The sequence below is a fragment of the Ostrinia nubilalis genome, chromosome 18 (assembly GCF_963855985.1).
Source record: "Ostrinia nubilalis chromosome 18, ilOstNubi1.1, whole genome shotgun sequence".
NCBI lineage: Eukaryota > Metazoa > Arthropoda > Insecta > Lepidoptera > Crambidae > Ostrinia > Ostrinia nubilalis.
Genome location: NC_087105.1, coordinates 1,464,427 through 1,492,202, shown reverse-complemented (window position 1 = coordinate 1,492,202; position 27,776 = coordinate 1,464,427). Strand labels below are relative to the sequence as shown.

At 38.8% G+C, this 27,776-nt stretch overlaps 1 protein-coding gene across 5 annotated transcripts in view; it reads left to right on the top strand.

Moving 5' to 3' along the window:
- Window positions 1-9,371, top strand: part of LOC135080508 (homeobox protein homothorax) — a 341,592-nt gene extending 332,221 nt beyond the window's left edge. For 3 of the 5 annotated variants that reach the window (XM_063975145.1, XM_063975146.1, XM_063975144.1), the window contains 2 exons: window positions 6,226-6,284; window positions 9,161-9,371. In XM_063975145.1, coding sequence (XP_063831215.1) covers window positions 6,226-6,284; window positions 9,161-9,333 — 232 coding nt within the window. In that variant the 3' untranslated portion in view covers window positions 9,334-9,371. The remainder of the gene's footprint in view (window positions 1-6,225; window positions 6,285-9,160) is intronic. The other 2 variants (XM_063975148.1, XM_063975147.1) reach the window with 1 other exon arrangement.
- The last annotated feature ends 18,405 nt before the right edge of the window (window positions 9,372-27,776 follow it).

Here is a 27,776-nt window from a genome sequence, read left to right as displayed (position 1 = left end):
TACATAAAATAGTGATACTCCAATAAAATTAGTTAAGAATCACAAACATTGCTATCAACTGATCACTAAGTTGTCAATAATATTGTCGTCATCATCATCAATATTCTTCTTCTTCATTATTGTTGACGTGTGAAATTTGTAAAACCATGTAAAAGCAAATAAATATTTCTGATTTCTGATTTCTGTGCTCTTTTGCCATCATCTTGCGTCTTGTCCAATTCCCTTGCCTTCAAATCATCATTTAATGCATCTTGTCCAATTTTCCAAGGAAAATAAGAGGGAAAGCCCTCAGATCGCCATGTCTTTCTCACCCAACCAATTCCTCCAATCTTTCACTCTATAATCATAACTGGACATGACCCCGCAGCGCCACCTACGGCCACTTGGCGGCAGTTTGTATGCGCGTCCGCGCCGCGTGGATTCCGAAAAATATTTATTGTCGCGCGGATTATAAGAATTTGCTACGTGACGATCGGCTCTGTTGTTTTGGATTGGGATCCGATGGACTGAGGGTAGTTTGGAATGGTACCTTCAGGTTAACAGGACGACTGTGCTTTAGAAATGGTGCCCAGATACTGGTTGAGAGGTTGACTTTCTTTTAACAATAGCCAAATTGAAACACTAAGCTGAAAACTAGATGCAATATCAAGCTTACATTAAAGCTCTAGATTGATTGAATTTAAGTTTAAACTAATCACAGGACTCTATGTATTAAAATCTATGTCTAAGATTACATCGAGTTCAGAGCATTTTCTTGTAATACAGACTTTTCGTAAACATTTCATTGCAATTTGTAGATAGTGGAAAAAAGAAAGTACATGCCCAAGTTGGGTATGTACTTTCTTTTTTCCAACTTGCAACCATACAAAATACAAGAATAAAGCCACAAAAGATACTAATGCTTTATACAAAGAGCCACATCGTAATTGTTTTTCCGCTCTTCCTAACGCACAACGCGCCCGCTCCGAATCTTCGTCAACTTTATAAAAACCTCGCAATATTTTTTCCTTGCCGGGATAACTTTAAACGCTTAAAAGATTGTTTATCTTCCCGTGGGAAAGCCAGGAACCTAAGCCTGGAATTCGGCTCGTATCGCCGATCAATCACCAGCCGGCCACACTGGCTTTCGAGCAAATATTCACCCTTCAGCAAATCTCGCAAAGCCGCAAATCTTCTCAGATGTAGCTCTGAAATTATACGACTGGATGAGGAGACCCTTACACGAATGGAACAAATAGTTGCCTTTGTATCTCTTTGAAAAATTATCCGAATAGTGCTGTGAAACGCATGTCAAGTTTATAGTTTTTGAAAAACATTCCAATTTACCCATCACTTTTATAAAACTTAAATATACCCTTTGAAACCTAAGAATGATGTAATTAATAATCCACAGTTTTACTTTATTTTCTTGAATTTGAGTTGACTTAACGAAGGACAACTTCGTAACTCAAATTCAACATCCATGGATGGAATCCAATAAACGAAGTGAGTCTTCTGAAATATGAAAAGAATAAAGCAAAAGCTTAAAGAAATTGCCGTCTTTCATATCGGACTAATCATGCAAATTGTCTGCATTTGCTCATCCGACAATGGTCAACAAAAGCCAAAACGCGTTAAATCAATTCCACCGTGAAACTGTGGCATCGCCGCAATCGAGGCGTCGCAGCCGCGCATTGATCAACGCGCAGTATTTGTCGCCACCACAAACTATCGACAGGAAAAACAAGTTACCTACCTACTAATAATGAATTATGCCAACGGGACCCAATGTTTCGCCGGTCGATGCCGTGTCGTGTCGTGCCTAACTGTATTTTACCTTGCGTTCATTGCGCGTCAGATTTGTTCTCAACTTTATTTCTGTATGTAGATTTCTCGTACCCCAATATCATTTTCGTATTCGGTACCATCGGGGCGATCTCTCTGCTGTATTTGTGCGACGTTCGTAACGTAAATAAAGTTAAATTTTTGAAAAGTTATTGAGGCCCCAACGACGTGCCATAATAAGAAAGTCATTTTATTGAAGTTCGATATAAGTGGGAACGAATTCTGACAATCGTTTCGCTTCGGAATTCAAATCTGGCAATTCTGAATTTTTGGCAATCGTAAATAGCTGATATTATTCTAGAGGCCAAGTTTCATTTCCCTAAGCAATGGTTTTCCATATCGCAGTCGATATATCTTGGCGATGGGTACCAGGAGCGCATCCCCTCGCAGAGGCCGAGGGAGTGACCGTGGGCTATCTGCGCGGCTTTATGAAAACTAATGCCTTCATTTGGCCGGCACCGGCGATAAGCTATGTCGCCCTGGTACCTCGGGATTACAATTTCGGGATCCGCCCGGTTCCGTCCCGCTCCCGATAAAAGTTTAGGGACTCCGTGTTTGTAATTTAAATTAGAAATTAAGCGTTTCGAAAATAAACCTTAAAGGGCTAACGATTCGCGGCTGCGTATGAATATTTCCGCTTTTTCGGAGCTTTCTCATTTTAATAGCCATTGGCTTAATTAAAGCAATAAACATCCGATTTAAAGGGATTTTGAACGTAAAAACGCGGTAAATTTTCCAGTTAAGCATAATTATTCATCTTCACTTGTCCAAAATTAAGAAAAGAAGTAACACCAACTTAAGGAAGAGTTGCCAGAAAAAGTATTTACAAACAGCACGGGTGGGTAAGTTGCAGCGATCCAGCGAATTAAAGCTTAATTAGGGAAAAACGTAAATTACGGCCCACCTGCCACCTGGCGGCCAAACTGTGCAACTAATAAATTGTTCTATTGGGGTGCGGTTGTTTACACACTTGTGCGCGCTGTTACCCGGCAGTGGAGGGTTTGGGAGATGCGGAAAAGAATTGGAGTTTTGGGTGGTCTATTAAGACGGTGCAAAACTAAGTTTGTTTTGGGACAATCTAACTTACAAAAATTCTTCGGTTGCCCTAACCTGTAAATGTATGCTGTGCGCCAAAAGTGCCATTAGACTTTTTACGTTTCGAAAAACGTATGCATGATGTTTAAAGGATTAATTATGAACACACATTCTTGCCAACTTTAATCAAATCCGTAGTTCCGATCCCGTCGCCGATAAATTGTTTTAATGAACTAGATTCCTTGGCATCCAAGTTTTCATTTACCCCCAAATTACAGTGGCAAATGATTCCTTGCATTCTTAAGGGATGAATTACGCGCCTCCCGCGCCAGGCATTCCTGCCGGTCGTTATTTAATTTGGTTAACGTAATTAAAATCCAAAAACTTCATGGGCAAATTAAATTTTATTCGCTCACCTTATTCTTGCGTTCGTAAAGTCTACTTTGGTGGTTGCTCGTAGGGCCGATCCCTATTTTGGCCGGGACGTGTCCCAGGCTCTAAATGGGCTTTTTAACTTTTCCTATTTAGGGAAAGTTGGCATCACACAATAATAATAAGGACTATCGGGATATCAAGAGGTCGATGTTATTACAGCGCCGCATTACACTGGACGGACGTGACGCAATCATTGTTATCAGTTATGATGGAAATGGCCGGATTATTCTTATTCTCGTTAATGGGAAATACACTTGTATAGTTTGTTTATAAATCTATGGCACAAACAACGCGGTCTTACAGCAACAGTCAGTTACTGAGCCGTGGCAGTTATACAAAAGTAAGGCTGTATAAGTGTTAGGTAGGTAATTATCTTCATAAATGACAATGAAAAACTGAACACAGCATGACTGACGAAATATATTAAAATTGTTTTTTCTATGGATCACCTAGTAAAAGGTGATTCAGCAAAAAATGTAACATATCTACTCATATTTAAGGCGATAACACATAATTGTAGAATAAAATGTGAACTTATTTGGTTTTAAACAACAATGTTTTGTTTACCTAATCCAAATAACCCGAAGCAAAACAATGTACAAACAAATTCAAATTCAAGCAAAAAGCGGAATAAATTCACGCGACCCACAAATATGGTCAAAAGTCGTTCGTGAACGGTCGTGTTAACCCTGCGCTGGAGTGCGAGGGTCTGTGAGGCCACGCGCCTTATTTGTAGCTTGTATCGCGTTACATATCTCCAGATAACTGGAGCTGGCCATTGTAGTATTTAGTTATACTCGAGGATGCTCATGCTCAAGAATCTTTACTTTCACTTTGTTTCTAGTTCAGTACACTCTTTACTATGATTCAGTGGTTTTTGAAATGGTCATGGTCATGACAGTTATTTGAATGCTGAAATAATTGAGAACTGAACATTATGCTACTTTATGCATAAATGAATAATTTGGGAATTCATTAAAATATTCACATATGAAGCTTGAAACACCCATATCTTGACATCTAAAAGATTTAGCGGCTTTACATTTTATTTTTTGTACTAGTAATAGGTACCTATTGAAGTAACTTAATTGATCTTCCAACATAAGGCTTCCACATAAATAAAACATGAAATTAGCCAAGTCGCCGTACTGTTTCAAATCCGTATCCTCCATTGAATCATCAGACACCAAACAACAACAAAGGGTGTCGTACTCAACTCATGCAACTCAACTAATGCTTAAATCTCATTACAATCGGCGAATCTGCATACGGAACGCATATATCACGGCGCATATGCATTTTTAGGGTTGGAATGCACAATGCACCGGGGTTAGTACTATTTGACACCGCGTCAACCCTTCTCTAGCCGGCGGCAAATTAACAAATCCAAATCTCCTTTTATGATTTATGAGACCCCGCTATCGGGGTCGGCCATTATGTCCGATATAAAATAACATTTATACAAATGTAAATTTCGTAGATACGTTGTCTCTGTTGTAGTTTAATAATAATTCGGTTGCGTTATTAAAATTGTACGTTTTTGTTTGTTTGGAATGTTTAATAGACGCAGATGTTCGTTGTTTTATGTTTCATTTTGGATTCGTGGAATGGAAATGGCACGCGTTATTTATATGGTTTGCTTTCGGAGAAACGCTGGGCTAAACACACGGTTGTTTAGAGTTGTCTGTGGTTGAAACATTGACATGCAGACTTGATAAATAACGGTGCATTATGAGACAAAAAATCAAAGATAAAATAAAAAGAATCAAGTCGTTCCAACCTCAAAAACGCTAAAACTAAAAAGACAAAATCCTAAACAGCTCAGAAAACACCGCTAAACTCCTGTAATTACACAAATGGCGTCATAACAATAAGCAGTGTCAAATTTAATACACGGCGTTTTGGCGTATACCCGCGTGCGTCGTAAAACTCGCCGTTTTTCTCCCCACGGTCCCTGAGACCCCCGGCGGATGAAGAGTTAATGAACTAATCTAGATATTAACAATACATTAGACGCATCCGACGGCGAGTAATTGCCGGACCCTTCAAGGGATAGTTCGTCCCTAACCCGGTGTTCGACGCTAATTTTGAATGTCCTTGCCGTTTTAGTGTTAACTGGGGACTCTGTTATTAAAATGTTTATTGTAATCGAGACCGGTTTTGTACTTTAATCGTATTTTGTACGATTTCAAGATTGCTTTTTTAATCCTAAAACATATGCATACATTTATTATGAAGAGTAGGTACGTACATTGTTAAACTATTATATTCTTCTTCATAATTAATATTATTTGCTACACGTTTTTTGAATATTTTGGCGTTAACATGTTGGTAAATTTTGTGCGTTTTAAAGTTAAATATGAAATGAAAATCCACTCATTAGAGATCAAAAGAACAACTAGAGTTTTTGATTTGCTAAAAACAGCTCCCAACGTGATATGCAATCGTTGTTAATGTTTTTGCCGTTAATGAATGCGTCCCATTCCATTCTCTCGTTAATGACATCGGATTTCTTACGTCTCAATCGGAATACATGAATGCGTCATTTTTTCCATGTGAAACGCCATTGTAGTCCGCGCGAAGCGTTTCACTCGCGTGACGTCTGAATTATCCGTTGATTACGCGAAAAAACTGATCGAATTACAAACCAATCGCAGATGCGTCCTCGCCGGGACTCGAACCAGCTCTGACAGTTCATTTGCGATGCACCCGCCGTGATTACTCATTCAGACGCATAACATATTGCCCAAGTAATTGTTTCAAAAGCACACTTGTGATTTACCTATGCTCTCCTGGTACTTTCAAGCTAATTGGCTCGTGTAATTTTGATGTTATTCACGCGTTCGTCCCGGGAGAGACGTGCATGTTATGTATACTGTCTCCCTCTAACAATTGTGTAATTAACTAATTATCCTAATCTCCTTGTTTCAGGTTTATCAACGCGAGACGTAGGATAGTACAGCCCATGATAGACCAATCGAATAGAGCAGGTAACATTTTTCTTATACATCCACATCACACTATTTAGTTGTAGAACGCACAGTAATGGTACAAAGGGTATCTCATTACGCCGTGAATGGCCGTAATGCACAATGAAAGCAAAGATCAGTTATGATAACGGCTTCAAATTGGTGTGGCTTCTAAAAGCGTGTCTAACGCGCATTGTGGCCATGTGTCCAGTTCACAGCAATAATTCCAATTCGGCGATCAATGGGCATTACGGCCGTTCCGCATTCAACCCGCACGTCCGGCGACTTTGAAGTCGAAAATTGAGTTTGCTGACCGCAAAGTCCGCCTTCATACAGTATGCAGCCGGGAGCGTCCCGCGAGACCGCACGTCTTCGGGCTTTTAGCTGACCGCGCGACTTATGGCCGCCTGGTCGCACGAGCAGGTGGCTCGCTTAAATAACACAGCACTCAAGAAAATACTCGCACATTCTAAAAACACAACCCCAGTACGACGATATGCAATAGAATTACAAACGACCGATTCTATTTTTACTTTGTAATTGTAGCACACAGTCCATAAAGCGTCCCCGGGCCCCGCACCGCCGACAAAAATTCCACCCTGGAAAAAAAGGACATCGCAGAAAAAGGGCTTACTCTTGCGAACGCCGGGAACGCAAGAAGGGTAAAAAAGAATAATGTCCGAATTCGTTGACCCGTCCCGGGCGATCCATCACTCGCCCCTCCGCCGACTATCGGCGATGTATGCTCGCCTGGTAGCTTATCTAGATGTGTGGATGTGTAGGCCCTCGCCTATTCGGGGATTAGAGATATTTTCCCTTTTTGTCCGTCTGTAATTTTACCGATAAAAATATATGTATTTGGTATTTTAATTCGGCGTGCACGTTTTTAATAAGCCGGCGCAGGCCGGACTGATGAGAGCAACACGATTTAATCCTCGCGAAAAGCTCAATAAACGATTGGTCGGAAATAGCGTACGATGGCCGCGCTCGAACGAATTGTAATTTACAGGCTGGCACGGTAATGGCGTCGCATCAGAGAGCAATTTATGCCCTTATAATAAATTCATTAGCCAGCGCCGTCGTTCCGAGCTGAAACACCGACTATCCGTATATACGGCACGGCTGAACCACTGACAGGGTTATGTCTGTCCACGCACACACGCGCGCCGCATTATGTATGATCCGCCGTTACATTTATTGAACACGGAATGCGGCAAAAGGAAAAAATACTGACGTGTGACGATAAATGAAAACAAAAAGCGATCGATTGAGTCGTCGCGATCCGTCTAGCGGGCACGCGCCGTGACCACGCAGCGAAATAATATAGCGATTGGAAAAGCGCCTTTTGGCTTGACCACAGGAAATGCGGTGGCCATTTTCTTTAGTCCATTGCCAAAACAATTTTCCATCTATCCTCCACCCTCCGGTTTTTCCATTTTCCGTCGTCAGCAAACTTGGCTGCGCTCGCATCCGCCGTTGCGACAGACCGTTTAGGAATAGCCGTGTTTTATGACCTCGACTATTGCGAGCTAGTTTTTTGGAGTTATGTCACGCTGGTGCGCGAGATTGGAGAATGGAGACAGGGCATCAAGGCTGCCTCTCGATCTCACCACTAAATCATAGTTCCCTATAGGGCTTCGCCGGGGGCTCCGTTATTGCTTCCTGTTGTCCTGTAGGAGCCGCGCTTGAATGCACACGATCTGATCGAAGCCTTCGCATTTCTTTTGCTAAGTGTGCAAAAAAGTCCCGCAATTTGCTTAGTGGCTTAGTAAAGATGCATAAGTTAACGTGAATTTACGTGAACGCTTACATACGAGTGTGATAGAGACAAAATTATAACGTAACGAAATAATACTCGTATTTCTCAAAGAAAATTAGATCAACGTTTTTGTCATGAATCATTGTTAGTAAGAACCTTATTAAAATCGCTACAGCTTATACGAAAGACAATTGCGGCAAGATTAACGGCTTAACTCCCAAACTATCGTTACCGCCACCGTCATATTCAGATGGAATAAAAAGGTGAAGTGATTGTCTATGGCCGTAACGATGGCCCCATGGCCTGTGTTTGTCCCGGCCCTCGTGGCGCAATGGCGCGTGCCACCATAAAGCCCCTAGACGCAGGAAATCGGGAACTATAATGGACGAACACCATTACTTTACGATTGATAATCCAAGGGAAATATTGCGATCGGAAGCCATAACGGTTCTGTGGTAAAATTGAGCGGATTTCTAACTTTTAGTGCGCGCACAATCGGTAGGCGGTACGTGATAGATTTTAGTGGAAAAAGTAATATGATAATTTAGGACGCGCAATTGAATTGATTTACATGCCCTTTACTTTGTTTGTTCGGGAAGTGTGCGAAAGTATGAGCTGAAGATTAACAGCCTACCTATATGTCTCTATGTATGTAGACGGTCGTTATTACCTGGATCCACATTAGGTGCTTACCTATGTATAATTGACGATTACCTGAAAGATTCATGAGTTTGTTATTCGTGCAATTCAAAAGCGATTCCCATTTTTTTTTGTTTGACGATTACATAGTTTCGGTGATGAGTTACATAATTCCTTGATGGAATTGGTAATAGGTATTTGTGACAACAAGCGAACTAACTATGCAATAACTTTATAAAAAGCTCTTAAGTTGCAGCGGTTAGCTCAAAGTTGTCTAATTCATAAACACTCCAAAATATTATCGAAATTTTCTGTCTTTCCTTGAACCAACAATATCATAGGTAAGCACCTGAAGCATCACGCTGACTTTCAAACTTATTAGCCTTATCATACCTCTCCACCACACTAGCTAGCGATGGCGCTAGTGATGGGACTACAACTACCAGTAGCCCTCTACCACTCCCCAGCCAGGCTACAGCCAGCCTAATTAACCAATCAGTGTTCTATCCCGCAGTGTTCCCGCACGCGGGCCCGAGCGGCGCGTACAGCCCCGAGGCGACCATGGGCTACATGATGGACGGACAGCAGATGATGCACCGGCCGGCCACCGACCCCGCCTTCCACCAGGGCTACGCGCACTACCCGGCGGACTACTACGGGCACCATCTCTAATGCACATTGTACATGTAAGTGAAGCGTGTAGTCCGCGACAGCCTGGGCGACCATGGGCTACCTGATGGACGGACAGCAGATGATGCACCGGCCGGCCACCGACCCCGCCTTCCACCAGGGCTACGCGCACTACCCGGCGGACTACTACGGGCACCATCTCTAATGCACATTGTACATGTAAGTGAAGCGTGTAGTCCGCGACAGCCTGGGCGACCATGGGCTACCTGATGGACGGACAGCAGATGATGCACCGGCCGGCCACCGACCCCGCCTTCCACTACTACGGGCACCATCTCTAATGCACATTGTACATGTAAGTGAAGCGTGTAGTCCACGACAGCCCGGGCGACCATGGGCTACATGATGGACGGACAGCAGATTACTACGGGCACCATCTCTAATGCACATTGTACATGTAAGTTGAAGCGTCTAAAGCCTGGTCCGTGTGCACGTAGAATTTTGTCCAATGACCCCAAGCTACCCATCCTTGTGACGGGCGCCCGCAGTGAGTGTGCGAGCGCGACAGCAACATAATTACGCGCGAGCGATAAGGATGGGTAGCTTGGGGTCATTGGACAAAATTCTACGTGCTCACGGACCAGGCTTTAGTCCACGACAGCCCGGGCGACCATGGGCTACATGATGGACGGACAGCAGATGATGCACCGGCCGGCCACCGACCCCGCCTTCCACCAGGGCTACGCGCACTACCCGGCGGACTACTACGGGCACCATCTCTAATGCACATTGTACATGTAAGTGAAGCGTGTAGTCCGCGACAGCCCGGGCGACCAGGGCTACATGATGGACGGGCAGCAGATGATGCACTGTCCAAGATACACTTTAGAAGAAAAAGACTACCCATTATGTGACCTATTTGATTTATAGACCACTTTCACATTTAAGCGATTTAACAGCACGATAAACGCGCGACAGACGCGTTTCCGAAAATTTCATACTATGTGACAGCGGATGCATGCCTTCACATTATAAAAACGCCGCTGCCGCGCTGCTGTCGCGCTTCTAACGCCCTAATGTGAATGCGCTCTTACTGGCAAATAACATTTTATTTTATTTACTAATAAGTTTTAGTGACTTCCAACTGGTTAAATACCAAAAAAGTATTTCTCACTGAATCAATATCTAATAATCTTTTTCATTTTCAGATATGAATAACAGTGACACCGTTTGGCAAGGCGCGCGGCCGCTCGGCGCTCGGTAGACCAGCGCGACACCCGCTCGGCAGCCGCGCGACTCCCGCGCGACACCCGCGCGACACACGCGCGACACCCGCGCGACACACGCGCGACACCCGCGCGACACACGCGCGACACCCGCTCGACACCCGCACGACTCCCGCTCGGCCCCGCGGGCAGCGCGCGCTCGCCAAGTGATATACAGGAGACAACTACGCTAATGTACATAAACAAAACAATTTTGTAATATTTGAAACAGTATACGATCTCCTAAAATAAGATTTAAAGTCAACTTTAATGTTTAAATTAAATGTAAAATAACGAGTGACACTGGACGCTGTAATATAACTGGTGCAATCACCTAATATAAATAAATAAACAGTTTTATCACTCGAAACAATAGGAGCAAAGAGGAATGTAACAATAAAAATGGTTTAATATAGTTATCGTATAAATATTTATAGCTAATTGTGTATTGTTATTACGTAAATATAAATAATTGAATAGTTGTAAGTTGTAACAATCACTGGAAGTACTAGGGACGCAGTGGACAGGCGGTAATAGCAACGGGAATTTTAAGGATGCGCATGAGTTGGTACGACGACGGCTTTTGTTCTGCGGGGCGTGCGCCGCACACTTTGCTTGTTTTCAATTTATCTATCAATTTGCATTATTTTGAGAAAAACTTTTTGTTAACGAAAATACTATTTTATAAGCGGAATAATTAGCAAAAAATATTTCTCAAAATTTCAATTTCATTAAATATTAAACAATACTAATTAGACACCATTTTGTATACGGACGTTGCCAATATAGTTGGCGCACGCCCTCGTACCTTTCATAACCGACAGTTTGTATACTGGGTATTGTTTCGTGTTGCTTCTGTTACCTACAACTAATTTATTGAACCACAATCAAGCTCAAACGTACTTCTAGCTGAACGTCAATTTCTTCATACATAATTTTAATTGTCCGCGTAGTTTCGTGATTTTGCGTTACAGGTCGAATACATATCTTTGAATATATATTTATTAACTATATTAATGATATTGTGATCCCGATATCATTGTTTCACTTGCCTTCGTGTTCACGATGTAGCACAATTTGTAACCGATGTATACGAATACGAAATGATATTTTACAATGTTGAAAAAGAGATTTTTAGGTATATTTTGTCTTGTGAATATCAGGTATTCATTTGGACATTGATTGCCTTCTACGTTACCAGGTGACCATAAATTTTTAATTGTTCTGACTGCCGAAGGGCGCAGGGCGGGCGGCGGACGCGTGTTCAACTGAACGGAACCAATATTAAGGGATAGGGTTCCCCGCCCGCCCTGGGCCTTTCGCATAGATGTTAAATGGAAACATGAATCGTGTGATTTTTGTGACTGATGATAAGTATTGTGAGCTTCTCCTAGATTACAAGCCGCCGGGTCCGCGGATCGTCGCGTTTACCAAGAAGGCAATATACGAATACTAAAATGTCTCCGGCGACACGCGGCCCGGTGGCCTAATAATTCTAAATAATCATGAGAATACGTTACGGTAATGCACCGCATTACAGCCTTATGATATGTATACGAACGGGAGCTATTATGTCGATGGTCCTAGCTACGGTTAACTTTGATAGCGGAATGAGTTATCCGGAAACAAGCTTTATTCTAGGATAATTAAAACCACCATATTGTCTTGCGAATCACCTGTGAAGTGATTTTCCCGGCGAGCCTCGTGTTGCGGTCGAGTCCCACCCGACGCGGCTTCCATTTTAACGAACGAGTAAAACAAAATGGCGACCGCAACGACCATCGGCGGGAAAAGCACACCACAACTTAGTGTCTCATATTAAAAGAAAGTTTGTTATCTTTTGTAAATATACTTATCAAATTATATATAACGTCTCTTTTACTTTGTATATTACCGTTTATTTTCCAGTGAAGTCTCAGTATTAAAAAGGTCAATAATTTCGGAATAATACTTTCGCAACACCCGACTTTGTTGATATTTCCCTTTTATTATTGTTATTTGCATTGCGTGTAATATATTTTTATTAAGAGAAAAATCTTAAATAGTAGTTGTTAGGTATTAATGTATTAATTGAAGAATTTTATTTTGATTTTTCTCTTTATTATATATGTATATGTACATTATATATAATGATTTGAAAGTCATGAAGTTATTGTAAATATAGCTACTAAAGGACATGTGCGTCGGTCAGCGGAAAGTTTCAATTACTGAATGGTTCGAGACAAAGTTAATTATATATTTGTATTGTATAATTTCGGCGAGGTACATATTATTATAAATATAAAATATACATGGATAGTGAACTGGTTTATATAATATAAAGATATAGTAACACCTGCGCTGACGAGACGTGAGAACACTGGCGGAACTGTGTCGGCATTATGAATGCTACGAATTGTGTAAAAAATATTAAAACCTAAAAAAAATGTCTTGTTTCATTTTTGCATTTCACACACCTTTTACACTTACACGTAAAATCCCTAGTTCAATATCATTCATTTCTTGAAAAAATCTGACCTACATAAATGTGCATGTCATTTACGATTTATCTTTAGTTATTTTTAAAGCGATACCTTGTCATAATAATTGATGATGACCTTGTTATGTAGGTTTCGATGACCTGCTTAAGTCCTTAATATTGTTAATGTAGGAAAATAGAAAAAAATACTTCAATTGAAACATCCAAATAATCCAATAAATGGGAATTATGAACAAAATGTTACCACAATACACCTTTCACCGAGTTGCCTACACACCCTGACTGACAGCTTACCTGTCTACACCTGTCCAAACACAACATTCAAGACACCTAAGGCCCTTCGTACACAAGGGTACGCAAAACGGGAATATTCCCACCTCTCGTTCCCACCGCTGCAACTCCTGTGTAGCCAGGATCTACAGCTTGACCGCCAATAAAACCCAACCAGTGAAGGCCAAGTTTGTCTGAAAAGTTAAACTGTCATTGGACCCGCAACGAAATTAATCAGAAGAACATGGGAAGAGTTTGAAATTAAGAATAGACTTCTCAAGGTTGTTGATTGTTTACTGTCAAAACGCCACTGACCTTTTGTTCATTAGTTACTGACTCATTGGTACTAAAGACCAAAATCGTAGCCTTATTTATGTACGAAGGGCATAAGTTTTGGATATATTTTGCACAAAACTTTGCGTTCAGTCGACTGGTCTCGTGACGAGTTTACCAAATACTTTGGGTTAAAATACATTTGTGGGAAGGGGATAAACAGGCGCATTTGTTGCGAACCTTTCCTTGGTTTTCTGCACAAATCGCCTAAATATCACACTATCATTAGATAGATACACTCGCATCTAAAAGGAACTGTTTCATTTCTAATTAATGGATATCCCATTTTCCATTTCTAAAAAAAAAATATTTATATGTAATGTTCAAGTAATATGATTCCGCTCAATCATACCTTACTTTAATCATAAGTTAAGATTGAACATTTTATTAGTAATCGTGAACAAAATCAGGTAATCAGCTGTATGCAATACTACAACTGTTATTGTGGTAGCATATTATGAGAAAAAGATCATAACGTGATCATTAATTAAAGTAAAAAATAGATAACGTGTTGATTGTTTAGTGAAAGCAAATAACTTTCATTGCATTGCTGTAAACTTTCTTGGGTAAGTTAAGATTATTTATTTAACCAAGTAATTCTAGCCAACTATGTTTAATGCTAAATTAAATACCACTACACAATTAAAGTACTATGTGACAGTTAATTATCAAAACGTTGATTACAAAGTATTAATTAAAGTAGAAATACCAGGGCAGCAGGAGCAGCGAGGCAGTCTACGGCAGCTACGGCGTAGCCCGTAGCGCGTAGCGGGCGGGGCGAACGAAAATGGCTACCGACAGTGAGTAATGGTACGGCGGGACGAGTCCAGTGACGCGTGCCGCAGGGCTGCCGGGACTGGGAATGGAAAATAAAAAATAAGAATAAAATACTTTTCTGAGCTTCGTAGAGAATATTGATTCGTCAGTATAAAAGTTATGTCCAGTACATTAGAATAGAATAGAAAAACCTTTATTTGACACGAAAACACAAATGAAAACGAACAAATAAAAGAATAGAAAACAAAAAAAACATTAAACACACAACATTACATTAAACATAGTATCTCGTGCCAAAAAGGCGCCCGCTCTGTAATAAGTACATTAGAAGCGACCTGAATCTATCTGTCAATTGGAAGTGTTCTAAATCATTTTTAGTGTGTTTAATATATTTTTAATATATTCTGGCCAAAATATAATTTTGAGCTAATATTATACTGATAGCCAAAGTTATCTAGATTGACTGCACTATCTAATACAGCTGTCAAATTAAATATCTCAAGAGGTCGACCGTCCGACAGTAAATGACGGTAGTGTTGCCTTTCCGTTTCTATTATTTGAAAGTAATTAAATTAAAAATAATTACTGATATATGAAAGTATCATGATATGATAAATTATACAGGGTAGTTATTTGGTGGAACGTTAGACAAACTTCGTGAGTGTGACAAAAAATTTGGAACGTCAAAATTATTTTGAAAACAATATTCAACCAAGCGACAGCCCTACCTTTTTTCCTACAACGGAGCACAGTAAGCAACGCACCGATTGTATCGCTCGCGGATGCTCGGAGCGCCCCATTTGTCAACCCTAGCCCCCTCCCCTCCCCCCAAGAAACGCTCGGCTCAGAAACTGAGGATCCGTCAATTTATGCTATCCTGGTAAATAGAAGCGTTGTTATTTCACTATCGCGATTCGCTCTCGTGTTTCTCTGTGACAGACATACAGTACCTAATATACTCGTACATATAGGTATACGAGTACATGGATATGTTTTCAGACATTTGAAAATACCTACAAGAACGTGCATACGGGGTGGAAACGATAAGTGATCTCACTCGATTATATCTAAAATATACAAGATGTCTAAAAACTGGTTACTGATCCTGAAATCGGAGTTCAGACTTAATATTGTGCTATGTTGTTGTGTTAATTGTATTGTTATTGTTTGTTCTCTGTAACTGTGCCTTAAATAAAAAAATTAAATAAATAAATTCATTGTGCCTACCTCGAAATTAACAGCCCGCCACTAATCCAGATTATTTTAATAAATAACTTAGGGTGCAAGCCAGTTGATATATTATATATTATTGATCTTGCTATAGCCTGTGCTATAGCGGACACAAATACTCAATAGTCCCGTACTTGAAAAGCTCGTAGGCTCTATCTACTGTTAATATTGTGAAAAATCTAAAACGTCAAAATAACGGTATCGTTATAGCCAAGGAGCTGTTGTCATAGTGACATTGACATTACGTCAATGTCACACTAGAATCAATCGTGAGAATAGAGGGACGCGCGATGACGACTCCCCGCGCTTTTGTGCTAAGTGATGAATGTATCTAAATTATGGCAATATAATGTGAAAGTTAAGTATACGAGTACAGTGTTTTATTCATGAGAATAGATCTACCGGCCTCTAATACTGTAATACATAAATCGTTAGTATTTATTTGACCAAATGCTTGAGCTACGTGCCTAGCATGTTTCCACTTATGTTAGTAAAATAACCCCAACCTTCACACGTATTAGTACCTGGCATCATATTTTTCAGTAAAAATGGCCAAGCTATAGGTCCAGCTTTACTCAGTCATTGCCTGAAGTATGGAAGCGACACGGGAGGGGTGACATTGACATATTATAACGTGACAGAGCATACAAATCTGAAGCATATCTGAAGTCTCGCTGGCGTTTGACGTCTTAAAACACCTTCCCATGCCGCTCCCATACCTCACTGAAGGCGTAATTAGACCTAAGCGGTATTCGCTACCGTCTGCGGCAGAGAAAACGCTCTAGCCGCGGTACTTGATACTAAATACCTGAGCGAAACCCGCGCGGTATGTACCTCTACCCACAGCGGCAGCGAATATCGCTCAGGTCGCTCTAGCCGCGGTACTTGATACTAAATACCTGAGCGAAACCCGCGCGGTATGTACCTCTACCCACAGCGGCAGCGAATATCGCTCAGGTTTGAATAGGTTTGAATTTGAATATAGCAGCAAAACGCAAACAAGCAGTTTTCCTAATCCATTGAAAGCGGGTGTGTAATGTATGATATAACTACATATCATATAATACTTAGAGGATATAACATCAAATTATATAAAATCATTTAATATAATAATTATTTACTATAATAAACGAATAATATAATTTTAAAACGAATAATTTTAAGACAAATAACTAACAACTGATATAAAATGGTTTGATATAAAGAATATTTTCTATAAAACTTACAATGTATACTATTTAAAACAAATAACATTCAAATCATATAAAAATAAAATGTCTAACAATCAAATGAGATAAAATTCTTTTCCTTTAAAACTTAAATCATATAAAAATAATAATTTTATATGAAGTTCAATTCTTATAATAAGCATTGCATGCAGCAAGCAAGCTAGCAAACGAGCAAGCAAGCAAGCTAGCAAGCAAGCTAGCATGCAGGCAAGAAGCAGGCAAGCAAGCTAGCAAGCAAGCTAGCAAGCAAGCTAGCAAGCAAGCTAGCAAGCAGGCAAGCAAGCAGGCAAGCAAGCAAGCAAGCAAGCAAGCAAGCAAGCAGGCTAGCAAGCAAGCAAGCAGGCAAGCATGCAAGCAAGCAGGCAAGCAGGCATGCAGCATGCAAGCAGGCAAGCAGGCAAGCAGGCAAGCAAGCAAGCAAGCAGGCATGCAAATTTGACTAAAAACTTGAGACTTCTGTCACGGCTCCGGCACTGCGGGGCTCTGGCGGTCCCTCGCGTGCTAATCGTCGCAGATGGCTTTCGCTCGACACCGCGTCTTCGGCTTGCTGGCCGGCTTCGCCGGCCAGCCTCAGCCGCGGCGCCTCGCTTCCAGCCACCTGCTCCTCAGCCCGCGGGCCGCCTCGCCCCTCCGTGCCTACGCGCTTCTAAATTACACTCTAGGGGTAGGGCAGACAAGACTACGTGGAGTCGGTTTTACGGCGATTCGTTTTTGTCACTAACGTCATTTATAAGTCAAGCTAAAGAAGAACATACTAAAAGTTATATCTATCAGAAATTATATCAATTAAAGAGTATACCAAATAGTCGTTATAACAAATAATATTTATTTTATGTAATGATTATATGAAATATTATTTATATTAAACAAAATTACATCAAATGAGTCTTAGATTAAGTAAGGTTTATATCAAATGTCTTTATGCGTTTTGATTGGTATCTGAAATGACATTATTAGAAATGATTCATTATATGAAGTAAACATTATATGTTAAAAAATTATATCAAGTGTTATTATAACATACGTTTATTATACAATATGAACGTTATTGAAATGAATTTATATCATATAAACTTATATAAACTGTCACGCACCCATTGAAAGCAAAAGTACCAGGGCGCTACAGTCGCATAGAAGTAATTTTTCGTTACACAAGTGATGTGGCCATTCGAATATTACATTAATTTTACTATTTTTTAAGAAAAGTTTTAAAAAGCCGGTTACTTATACATACAGTGTGAGTCACGTTAAAGTGCACATATGAAAATAGATGAAACTAGACCTATTTTTATCGACAAAAAAGAGGTCAAAAATTTTTTGAGATTTTTTTTTTATTTTTTTTAGATTTTTTTTTCTTCCAATTACTTATTGTAAAGAAAACGTAATAACTTTTAAACTAAGCGGTATATCCTGATAAAATAAAAACAGTCATAATGCTAAATAACAGGTGATACTAAAAAATACATAAAATACACAAAAAAGGCCTACAAATAATAAAAAATGATAATTTTTGAAAAAAAAATTGCTTTTAAATTCGTGTTCTTTTGGTTATTTGATAAATTTCTCTAAAAAATGCCCGTATAACCGGTGGTTTTTATTACTTTGTATTATTCTCTATCGTATTACCTTCGTAAAACCAAAAATCGCATGTCTCTATCCCTATCACAACGTTTGCAATGATCGTTTGAACTAAGCCTCTCCGGGCGCGCCATTCAACGCTTCGTTAACAACGAAACTGAAAATGGCTCTAGATTTGTAATTTTGATAAAGACAAGTTAGATTTCAAATAAAAACAAAAGATTTCGAAGTAAAATAAGCATTTTAGTTAAAATTAAAATTGTCTCTACCTGTAGCGGAGAATAATGTTGTGGCAGGCCTTTGTTCAAATGATCATTGCAAACGTTGTGATAGGGATAGAGACATGTGATTTTTGGTTTTACGAAGGTAATACGATAGAGAATAATACAAAGTAATAAAAACCACCGGTTATAGGGGCATTTTTTGAGAAATTTATCAAATAACTAAAAAAACACGAATTTAAAAGCAATTTTTTTTCAAAAAGTATCATTTTTTATTATTTGTAGGCCTTTTTTGTGTATTTAATGTATTTTTTTAGTATCGCCTGTTATTTAGCATTATTACTGTTTTTATTTTATCAGGATATACCGCTTAGTTTAAAAGTTATTACGTTTTCTTTACAACAAGTAATTGGAAGAAAAAGAAATCTAAAAAAAATAAAAAAAAAATCTCAAAAAAATTTTGACCTCTTTTTTGTCGATAAAAATAGGTCTAGTTTCATCTATTTTCATATGTACACTTTAACGTGACTCACACTGTATAAGAATAATAAATAATAATGTAAAATTTAACTTATCTTTCTTTTGTTTAACAAGTTAGAGATATTTTTGGCCAAATTCCCTGATACATTGAAAGCGAGAGTACCAGGACGCCATGAAGGCGGGTAGGCGGCCAAAGGGCGCTCAGCCATGCCAATAAAGTTTGGCAATCGTTGTATGTATGCAAGATAGGTAAGAAGAATTATATCTACTGCAATAAATCAACAGGCCCATTTTAGTAATTTTTTATTTTGCTTTTTCTTTCCTGTGGGATTAATTTTAAGATGAGAAGTATTGTGTAATTACATTTACCAGAAAGGATCGAATACCAGGGGGACTCTAAATTACATGGTAGTTGAAACCACAAGTCAAATTACATTATTAAAATATGAGCTGTCACAAAGCGACACTACAGATTATACATGGCACAGAAAACCTGCTACGTAACCGATTCGTGAACTCTATTAGCTAAGTTTGAATGATTTCGAAACTGCTAAAAAAATCTAATTTACAGCCAATTAAATAGGTACTAGCTAGTGTTTAAAGAAGATGTATCTTGGAATTACTAATCAATGGTGTTCTACCCAATTAGATATAAAGTTTATGTTGGTTTAGCATTTTTTATCGTGCCATTTTTTGATATTTTTTTGTTAATGTTGTTGCTATTCTGATTCTTGTCGAATAACGTTATTCCATTCTGTTCTATTGTTCTTTGCATCATCCCCTAATCCATCGAACGCGGAGTACCAGGGCGGCATACCCGTGAGGTGTCCGAGAGACGCAGTTTTCACGGGCCTAATGTAAGATGGGTTATTAGCTATTATTTTGAAAATATCTTATGTAATGTACCTAATTAATGAATATTTCACTAAATAAAAAAATCTTTCTTTTTTTATGAGTACCTTGCTTCACCCCCTAATCCATCGAGCGCGGCATACCCGCGAGGTGTCCGAGCGACGCAATTTTCACGGGCCTAATTTAAGATGGACCTAGTTATAGTTGTTACTTCAAAAAAATATGTTATGGGTGTTGTTCCAAATAAAGCAATATTTCTTTCTTTATGAGCACCTTACTTTATCCCCTAATCCATCGAGCGCGGAGTACCAGGGCGGCATACCCGCGAGGTGTCCGAGGGACGCAATTTTCACGGGCCTAATTTAAGATGGCCGCGGCCGACATGTTTATTAGTTAATTAAAGTTTTACGCGAAACAAACACCCGGTCGCAGCGGATTGGACCGTTTGCAAAAGTAAGTCTGTCAATAGATGAAGATAAAAAGAAAAAAAAATTCGATCGGCTCGAATACGTGTGCGTTCACCTTAGCAGTCTGTTACCCGGGCCATAACCGATCGATTGACACTTTATTCATTAAAATCTGATGAATAATTTAATACTCATTATTATACTATGGAGCTACGGAAGAACATTCGTAAAAACATAACCCTTCCTTTTAGACTTCGCTGTAGTCGAGTAAAATTAAGTTGAAAATGGTAATGGGAATTTCCCAGTCTTCATGCCCAGTTTCAACAGGTATTTTTAAAATTTTAGATCATGATTCTGGCCATTCAAGTAAAGGTAAAAAGGGCGTAAGAGGCAAAAACACTACTTCTCTAAAAAATCTAGGTAAATGCTACTTTTTTAGAGATCTTGTCCGAACTGCAACTCATGATGAATAAAATATTCTTAAAAGCACTTTTTTTATTGAAAAAATTGCTCTAGCCTATTCTGCGATCGGTACAGCATCAAAAACACCTGTTAAATGCGCGAGCAACGAAACAATAAGCCGAGTTCGCAACTCAGTCGCGAGGGCGGCGCCACCGTCGCCCCTTCGGTAATTAACTAAATAATGGACAACTATAAGGTAAATTACTTCAGCTGGATTTACGCTCAAAAGTGACACAGTGATTAGATAAATCTTTGATACACATTGAAAGCTAGAAACAGATTTATGAATTACAAAATTTAGAATTTTCCATTAGAAATGCATATTGAAAACCTTTAAAATTTTGCTGTTCTGCATAGAAAAAAGCTTTTAAAAAATTACAGTTACAAAGTAATTTAAAGATGACGTCAAAGTCAAGTTCATTCATTTCTTCGTTTGTATGTTAAATAGTGCTTACAGATCGTCAAAATATTCAAGAAAAAAAAATAAAAGACAAAAAAATCTTCTCAAAAAAAGGACAATCGCGAATCGTCGTAAAAGTTACACTCGAGATGAACACTGGATTAAAATAACATTTCCATACTAAATGACAATTAAACCAGAGTTCCACTATGGTGTAACTTTTATTAATAAGGGGGTTAAAGTTTTATATGGAGCCTTTTATTTACTCCATACTCTTATTGCACTACCAGCGCTTCGAGACCAACATTTTGGCAAATGCTGAGAAGAAACGCCGCAACAAACTCAGTTTAGAGATGATAGCAGAACACCTAATTTGCAACACAAAATATTAAACCTATGTGCATCTACTATACCTCCATAAGATCATTAGATCGTATATTATTTAGACCAATAAATAAGTTTGTAGTACAACTAATGGCTACTGCAATATGACCTCGAACTACGTCGGCTTTAGTATGCAATATTATCGTTTTACTGACATTTTCCTACACATGTACAGGGGAATGTTGTCTTTCTGAGAAGTTACCAATATGAATGGATGAAATAGTGAAATTATAAGGAGATCGGAGGCACTTGATTTGAATCTCAGATGGAAATACAAGTTTTAGAAATTTTGATGTGATCCACAGCAACGATCATTTATAACAATTCAAAGACGATTCACCTCGCTCAAGTCAAACGAGTCATTTTCGGCCATTCTCAGATGAGCTAGTTTTTGCGTGTCCGGGCTGTTAAATCGTTAAAAATGACAAATTAGAGACATGCAAGTATTTTTATATGTTACTTTACAACCCTATCCAGTTGTGCATTAAATCATAGGCCTTTATTTTAAGTATTTGTGTCTAAATTAATTTCATGAACCCCTGTTCTCTAATTACCGTTACGCGTCCGCACACCGACTTAATGTTAAAAGTTGGCTGTAATTTTTATGTCGTAAAGATTTGGTTTACTCCATTCAACATTTTAAAGAGTATAAAAGATTCTCTTATGCATAGCAAAATATCTATTCAATAGAACCATTCTGTAAATAATTAGAATTAAAAAACTGCTTGTCCGAGCTAAAATCCTAATTCCCGTGACGTTTTTTGTTTTTGGGCACACAAGCCTAAATAATAATATTTGACACATCATTTACGCGCGCGGCGCGAGCCCTTAGTTAGTTCTATGACCTGTAAGCAAGTAGACGTCTATTGCGTTGGCGTACCGTCGATGAATTGCGTAAGAGTATAATTACCATATCTTTGGTTTTCAATTTTTCTATTTACCATGTCCTTTTTTAAACTAGATTTTTGAAAGTAGATCCACGTTGTTGATTTAAATAGAATCACTACTTTGGCCTCCATACGTTATAGTAAGACAGTATTTGCATACCCTGCAGATTTTGGAAATTTTGAAGAAAAACTATTGTTTTCTAATTTCCATGTACTAATTACCATATATTTATAATCACCGTTATATGAAGTTATTACCTACAAATTGCACTCACGATTGAATAAGTATGATTATAAAATACCTAGACTTTCGCATAACAACTTTACGGACTTTTCTTCCAATCTGACATCAAAATTTTGAAAAGCTTTCGTTATAGTTACCTCGAAATAGATTCGATTTCATTACGAATGTTCAGTTTCAGTTGCTGCATGGTTGTTGGATTTTAGAGTATATTTTAACCCCTAAGGTAACCCCACAAAAAGAAGTTAGCTGGAGTGAAATCGGGGCTTCCTGATGGCCAGGAGATGTCCCCTGCGTGAAACATGTCTCGTACCAGATATTTATTTTTACTATTAATATAATTGATATTTAAATCATTAATTAATTCTAATATAATACCATTAAAATCTATCCATGTTAACTTTGCCCTAAGAAGATGAGATTGTCCAACAGTAACACTTACCTGGCGTGATCACATTAAGAACAAAAGGGAACAAATGAACAGACAATGGGCCTTTTCAAGACACGAGTGTTTAGGCACTTTGTACCATCCTAGACAGGTAGGATACCTGCTTTGTTATGCATGCATAGAAAAAAAAACAACCTAACCAATCCTAAGACCCATGTAGACATAATATGGCATCGACCGGTTTACAAAGTCCACTGAAGTGATACCAAACGTCAAAGAGGGTGTAGAAAATTCCTGTAAAGCTTACAAACAAAGACTAGACCGTCATGAAATCTATTTGCTGCATCCCTTCTAAATTCTGAGAATTCTGCATTCAGGCTCAGGAGAAAGCGAATAGCATCAATCTGAAAACTTATTGTAAAAGAATCGAGGTGACAAATCATGGGATATGCAGAGCTGGAACTGTCATTATTACAAATTCAATTTAATCTGATAATGGGTGATGGCTGATCACAGATAGATTACAAAAGAGGAAAAAACACTAATATCATTAATACATTTTTCGATATATGCATATCCAAAAAGTCAAAGGATGATGGGCACAAATGTATGGAAAGTGGTACCCGCTCCAATAGCCACAACCAATATATATTTTAAAAGGCCTTTAGATGTAGGAAAATGTCTGCTATGGGGCCAGTTCTAATTCACGTTTTGAAAGCAGTAATTCCACTAAGTATTATAATGAAAGTATAACACAATCATCCATGTATACGAGTATGTATTATGACTACAATCTAATAATATAACTAAAAGAAGCATTGAAAAGGAAAGGATTATACCTACGATGAACTACCCAAGCTATTAGCCCTTTATTCGCTTTCATCATCATCATCATGATCATTTTAGCCATAGGACGTCCAGTTGAACATAGGCCTCCCCCAATGATTTCCACAATGGCCGGTTGGTGGCGGCCTGCATCCAGCGCCTTCCCGCTACCTTTATGAGGTCGTCGGTCCATCTTGTGGGTGGACTTATTGGGTCTTGTGGGTTTATCCGCTTTAGCAACCCATAATAAAACCCTTAAGAAGTAATAAAACTTTAACCCCTTTATTAATAAAAGTTACACCCTAGTTGAACTCTGGCTTAAATTGTCATTTGGTATGGAAATGTCATTTTAATCCAAGGTTCTTCCTAGGTGTAACTTTTTATGGGGGTAGTACTTCTTTAAATAAAAATATTTATTTCACAATTATCCCCATCAATAATTATAGAGTTAAGGAAGGATGCTGGAGCAGTAAACCCTTCCTGCCTCGCATAACCTAAGTACCATACGATGGACACGTATGATACATCTTCTTCTTCTTCCTCGGTCCCTCACTGATGAGGATCGCGACCACAGATAGTGTTCCTCCACAGACTGCGGTCATAAGCTGTGTGGCCCGCACGATGCAAACTCCCGCCCACCGTCTTCTTCACCGCGTCCGACCATCTCGTCGGTGCCCTGCCGCGAGCGCGTCCCCCTTATGATACTTAGGTTACACAATAAGTATCTTTATCTTCGAACGCAACCAGATCTGAGGCTGGTGGCCATAGTAAATGTTGTTCGTCTTGGTAAGACCTTTCAAATGACACTACAAACATAACTATTGGAGCCGGGTACCATTCTGCAAAAAAGTATGTATATGTTCGTACACAACCAGATCTGAGGCTGGTGGTCATAGTAAAAGTTGTTCATCTTGGTAAGACCTTTCAAACGATGCTAGACACATATCTATTGGAGCCGGGTACCATTTTGCCCATTGTCCTTTCCTGATCCATTATCTGTATCCATCCATTTAAAGCAAATTGCAGAATTCAGATTCTGATTCAGCTAAATGCTCTCAATTTAAATGTGACACATAGCCCCTTCTTGCTGAAACTAAGTGTTCCTGTTATAAGCCTCGATTCTTGCAGTATACTGAAAATATAATGGTACAATAAATAATAGAAATTAGTGTTTTTCTTTTTGCAAAGGGTTATTAAGAGTACCTACAGCTTTTTATATGACGCTATTATTTGTGTACAAATTTATCAATGCATGATGTTGTTTTTTTGCTATTTTACATATATTTTCTAATTACCGTTAGATTAAGTATTAGCCTTATCTAATTACCGTGACCATAAAAATTTTGGATCTCATTTACGCGAAAACCGCTTTTAACAATTTGACGCCTTTACGATTGTTAAATTCGTACTTTTCATGTGTTTTATATTTAAATGCGTTTAAGTCAATTAAGCCAAATTTCAAAAATAATATGGTAATTAGGCTGAGAACGCCTAATCGTGAGAATGACCGTTTTCCAGTTATAATTCGCAATTACCACAACTTTAAGCGAACACAAGTTACCTACATTTATACAGAATACCAATGGCCACAGAGTCTGCGTAAATCAAATACCAATGTATGGAAAATCAGCCTGTACGTACATTAAACCGGGAATCGAAGCCGGGACCGGCATTTCAAAGCGTACTACCCGCTGCGAAGACGCGCGCCTACCAGGCGGACAGCGCGCAGCGTGAGATGGCCTTTAAACCGCTGACGCTGCTATAAATCGCGTTTTAAAACCTCCCCTCGCGTCCTGCGCTCCTAGTACTAGCGCCTATAAACTCTAAAATGGCCGCCGGCAACATTTCAAGTTAAATGGAGCAAATAACTGGTTTGATAGCCGGCCGGACTGTCCGGCTTAACGATTTTTCGCGAGGAAAGGACAATGACCAAAAATGTATGGAGTGTGGTCCAAATGTCCACCACTAACGAGACCTATGTAGTAAAATAGTCTACTAAATACTGGTTCATTATAACCAAACCGCAATCAAAAATATGCTGTCACTAAAAAGTTATGACTGAATGAAAAATCTGTTTTTTACCTTTTCATCCGAAAAATGTTCTTGATATCATTCTATCCATTGCACATTTTGGACTAATCTACGCATGTTATGTCATGTCGCATGTGGCGCGGAGTTATAGATGAATTTTATTAAATATTATACTAACTATGCCTACGACTTTGTACGCGTGAAAATTGTTTGAATAATATTTCCCATTTTTACAACATTTGTCTTTACTGATCCGCCCCTATTGGTTGTAGGGTGATGTTATTTATCTTAAAACCATCCTTGATAAATAGGCTATCCATAACAAAAATAATTTTTCAAATCGGACCAGTAGTTCCTGAGATTAGCGCGTAAACTACTACAATTTTTAAACAGTCATAACTTTTTACTGACATCTTATTTTTTTTTCGTCCCATACTGAAAGTTAATCTCTATTTAAAGGACTATAAGCCAATATAGGTCTCATTGGTGGTGGACATTTGGACCACTTTTGGTCATGGTCCTTTCCGTAGTCGCCGAGTTATTGTTTTTGCGATGCAACACATAATGCTCATTTGTCGCTTCCGACCGCTGGCAGCGACGAAACAATCATAACGTATGATGCAAGCGGTTGCGTGCCATGTCATTGCAATGCAATTCAGCAAAATCATCGCAATACACATAGTCAGAAACATAACTGAATATTAAACCAAAAATATCACAACTCAAAGGACGCAACTTACTCAAAAGATAGGTAGGTACAGCAACAAAACTGGTTGTTCGCGTACCGAACTACACCCTAGTAGTAGGTACCCTCTATAAATCCACGGAGAACAAGAGTGTAACCTGTTTACACTGTCTAGTAGCCACAGGTAACAATCACTTTGGAGCTTAAAGTTCATTTAATCATGTGCATGTGGATTGAGTGATCCTTGCTTCAATCTTAACAAAAATCGAGGAAGTTTTACTTAAAATATGTTAAAACATTGCGATGAAGTTTAAAAATTTGTTAAACCTACGATAAAAATGTTATGGTCAATAAATAGGAGCACTCATACCGCACGCTTTAAGAAAACGTCAAAATGTTTATTTCAGAAAATAAAGCCTTTCCACTTCTTTTTATAGTATTGAAAAATTGTTAAGAATATGTTAAAACTATTAACAAATTCCGAAATCCCTTGCACGTCCCGTTCCAAAGTTATGACGATTATTTAGGATCACTCACACCGCACACGGGCCGTATGAGTGCTCTTCAAAATCATGACTATTTATTAATAAATACGTTTTATTTCTGTTGGGAAATGTGTGCAAACTGACGAGCGAATTTGTTAAAGAATAAGTGTGACAAAACTTAAAAGCTGAAGGAAGAAATTAACCTTTATTCTTTCCTCCAATATGCCGTGTGAGTGATCCTTACTTTTACCTCTATCTGCTCATATGTAGTTCGTAGGCAGACTGAGTTAGTATCTAAAATTGTTAATCGTTTTTAACAATTACTTGGCATATATTTTGCTTTTATTAAGGCCATAATTTAAGAAATATCAGGCTTAGATGATTCCTAAAGAAAAATGTTGATTAGGGTACATATGATTTTTTATTTTGTGAGACTGTTTCGATTCATCAGAAGTTTTCCTAAGGACGTGTACGAGCCAATTGAAAACTCTTGCTGGACGTCGATACCAGTCAAATAACGATTTCATAGAGAGGTTGACATGAAAAAACGGTCATTCCTCTGCGATGTGCACCGAC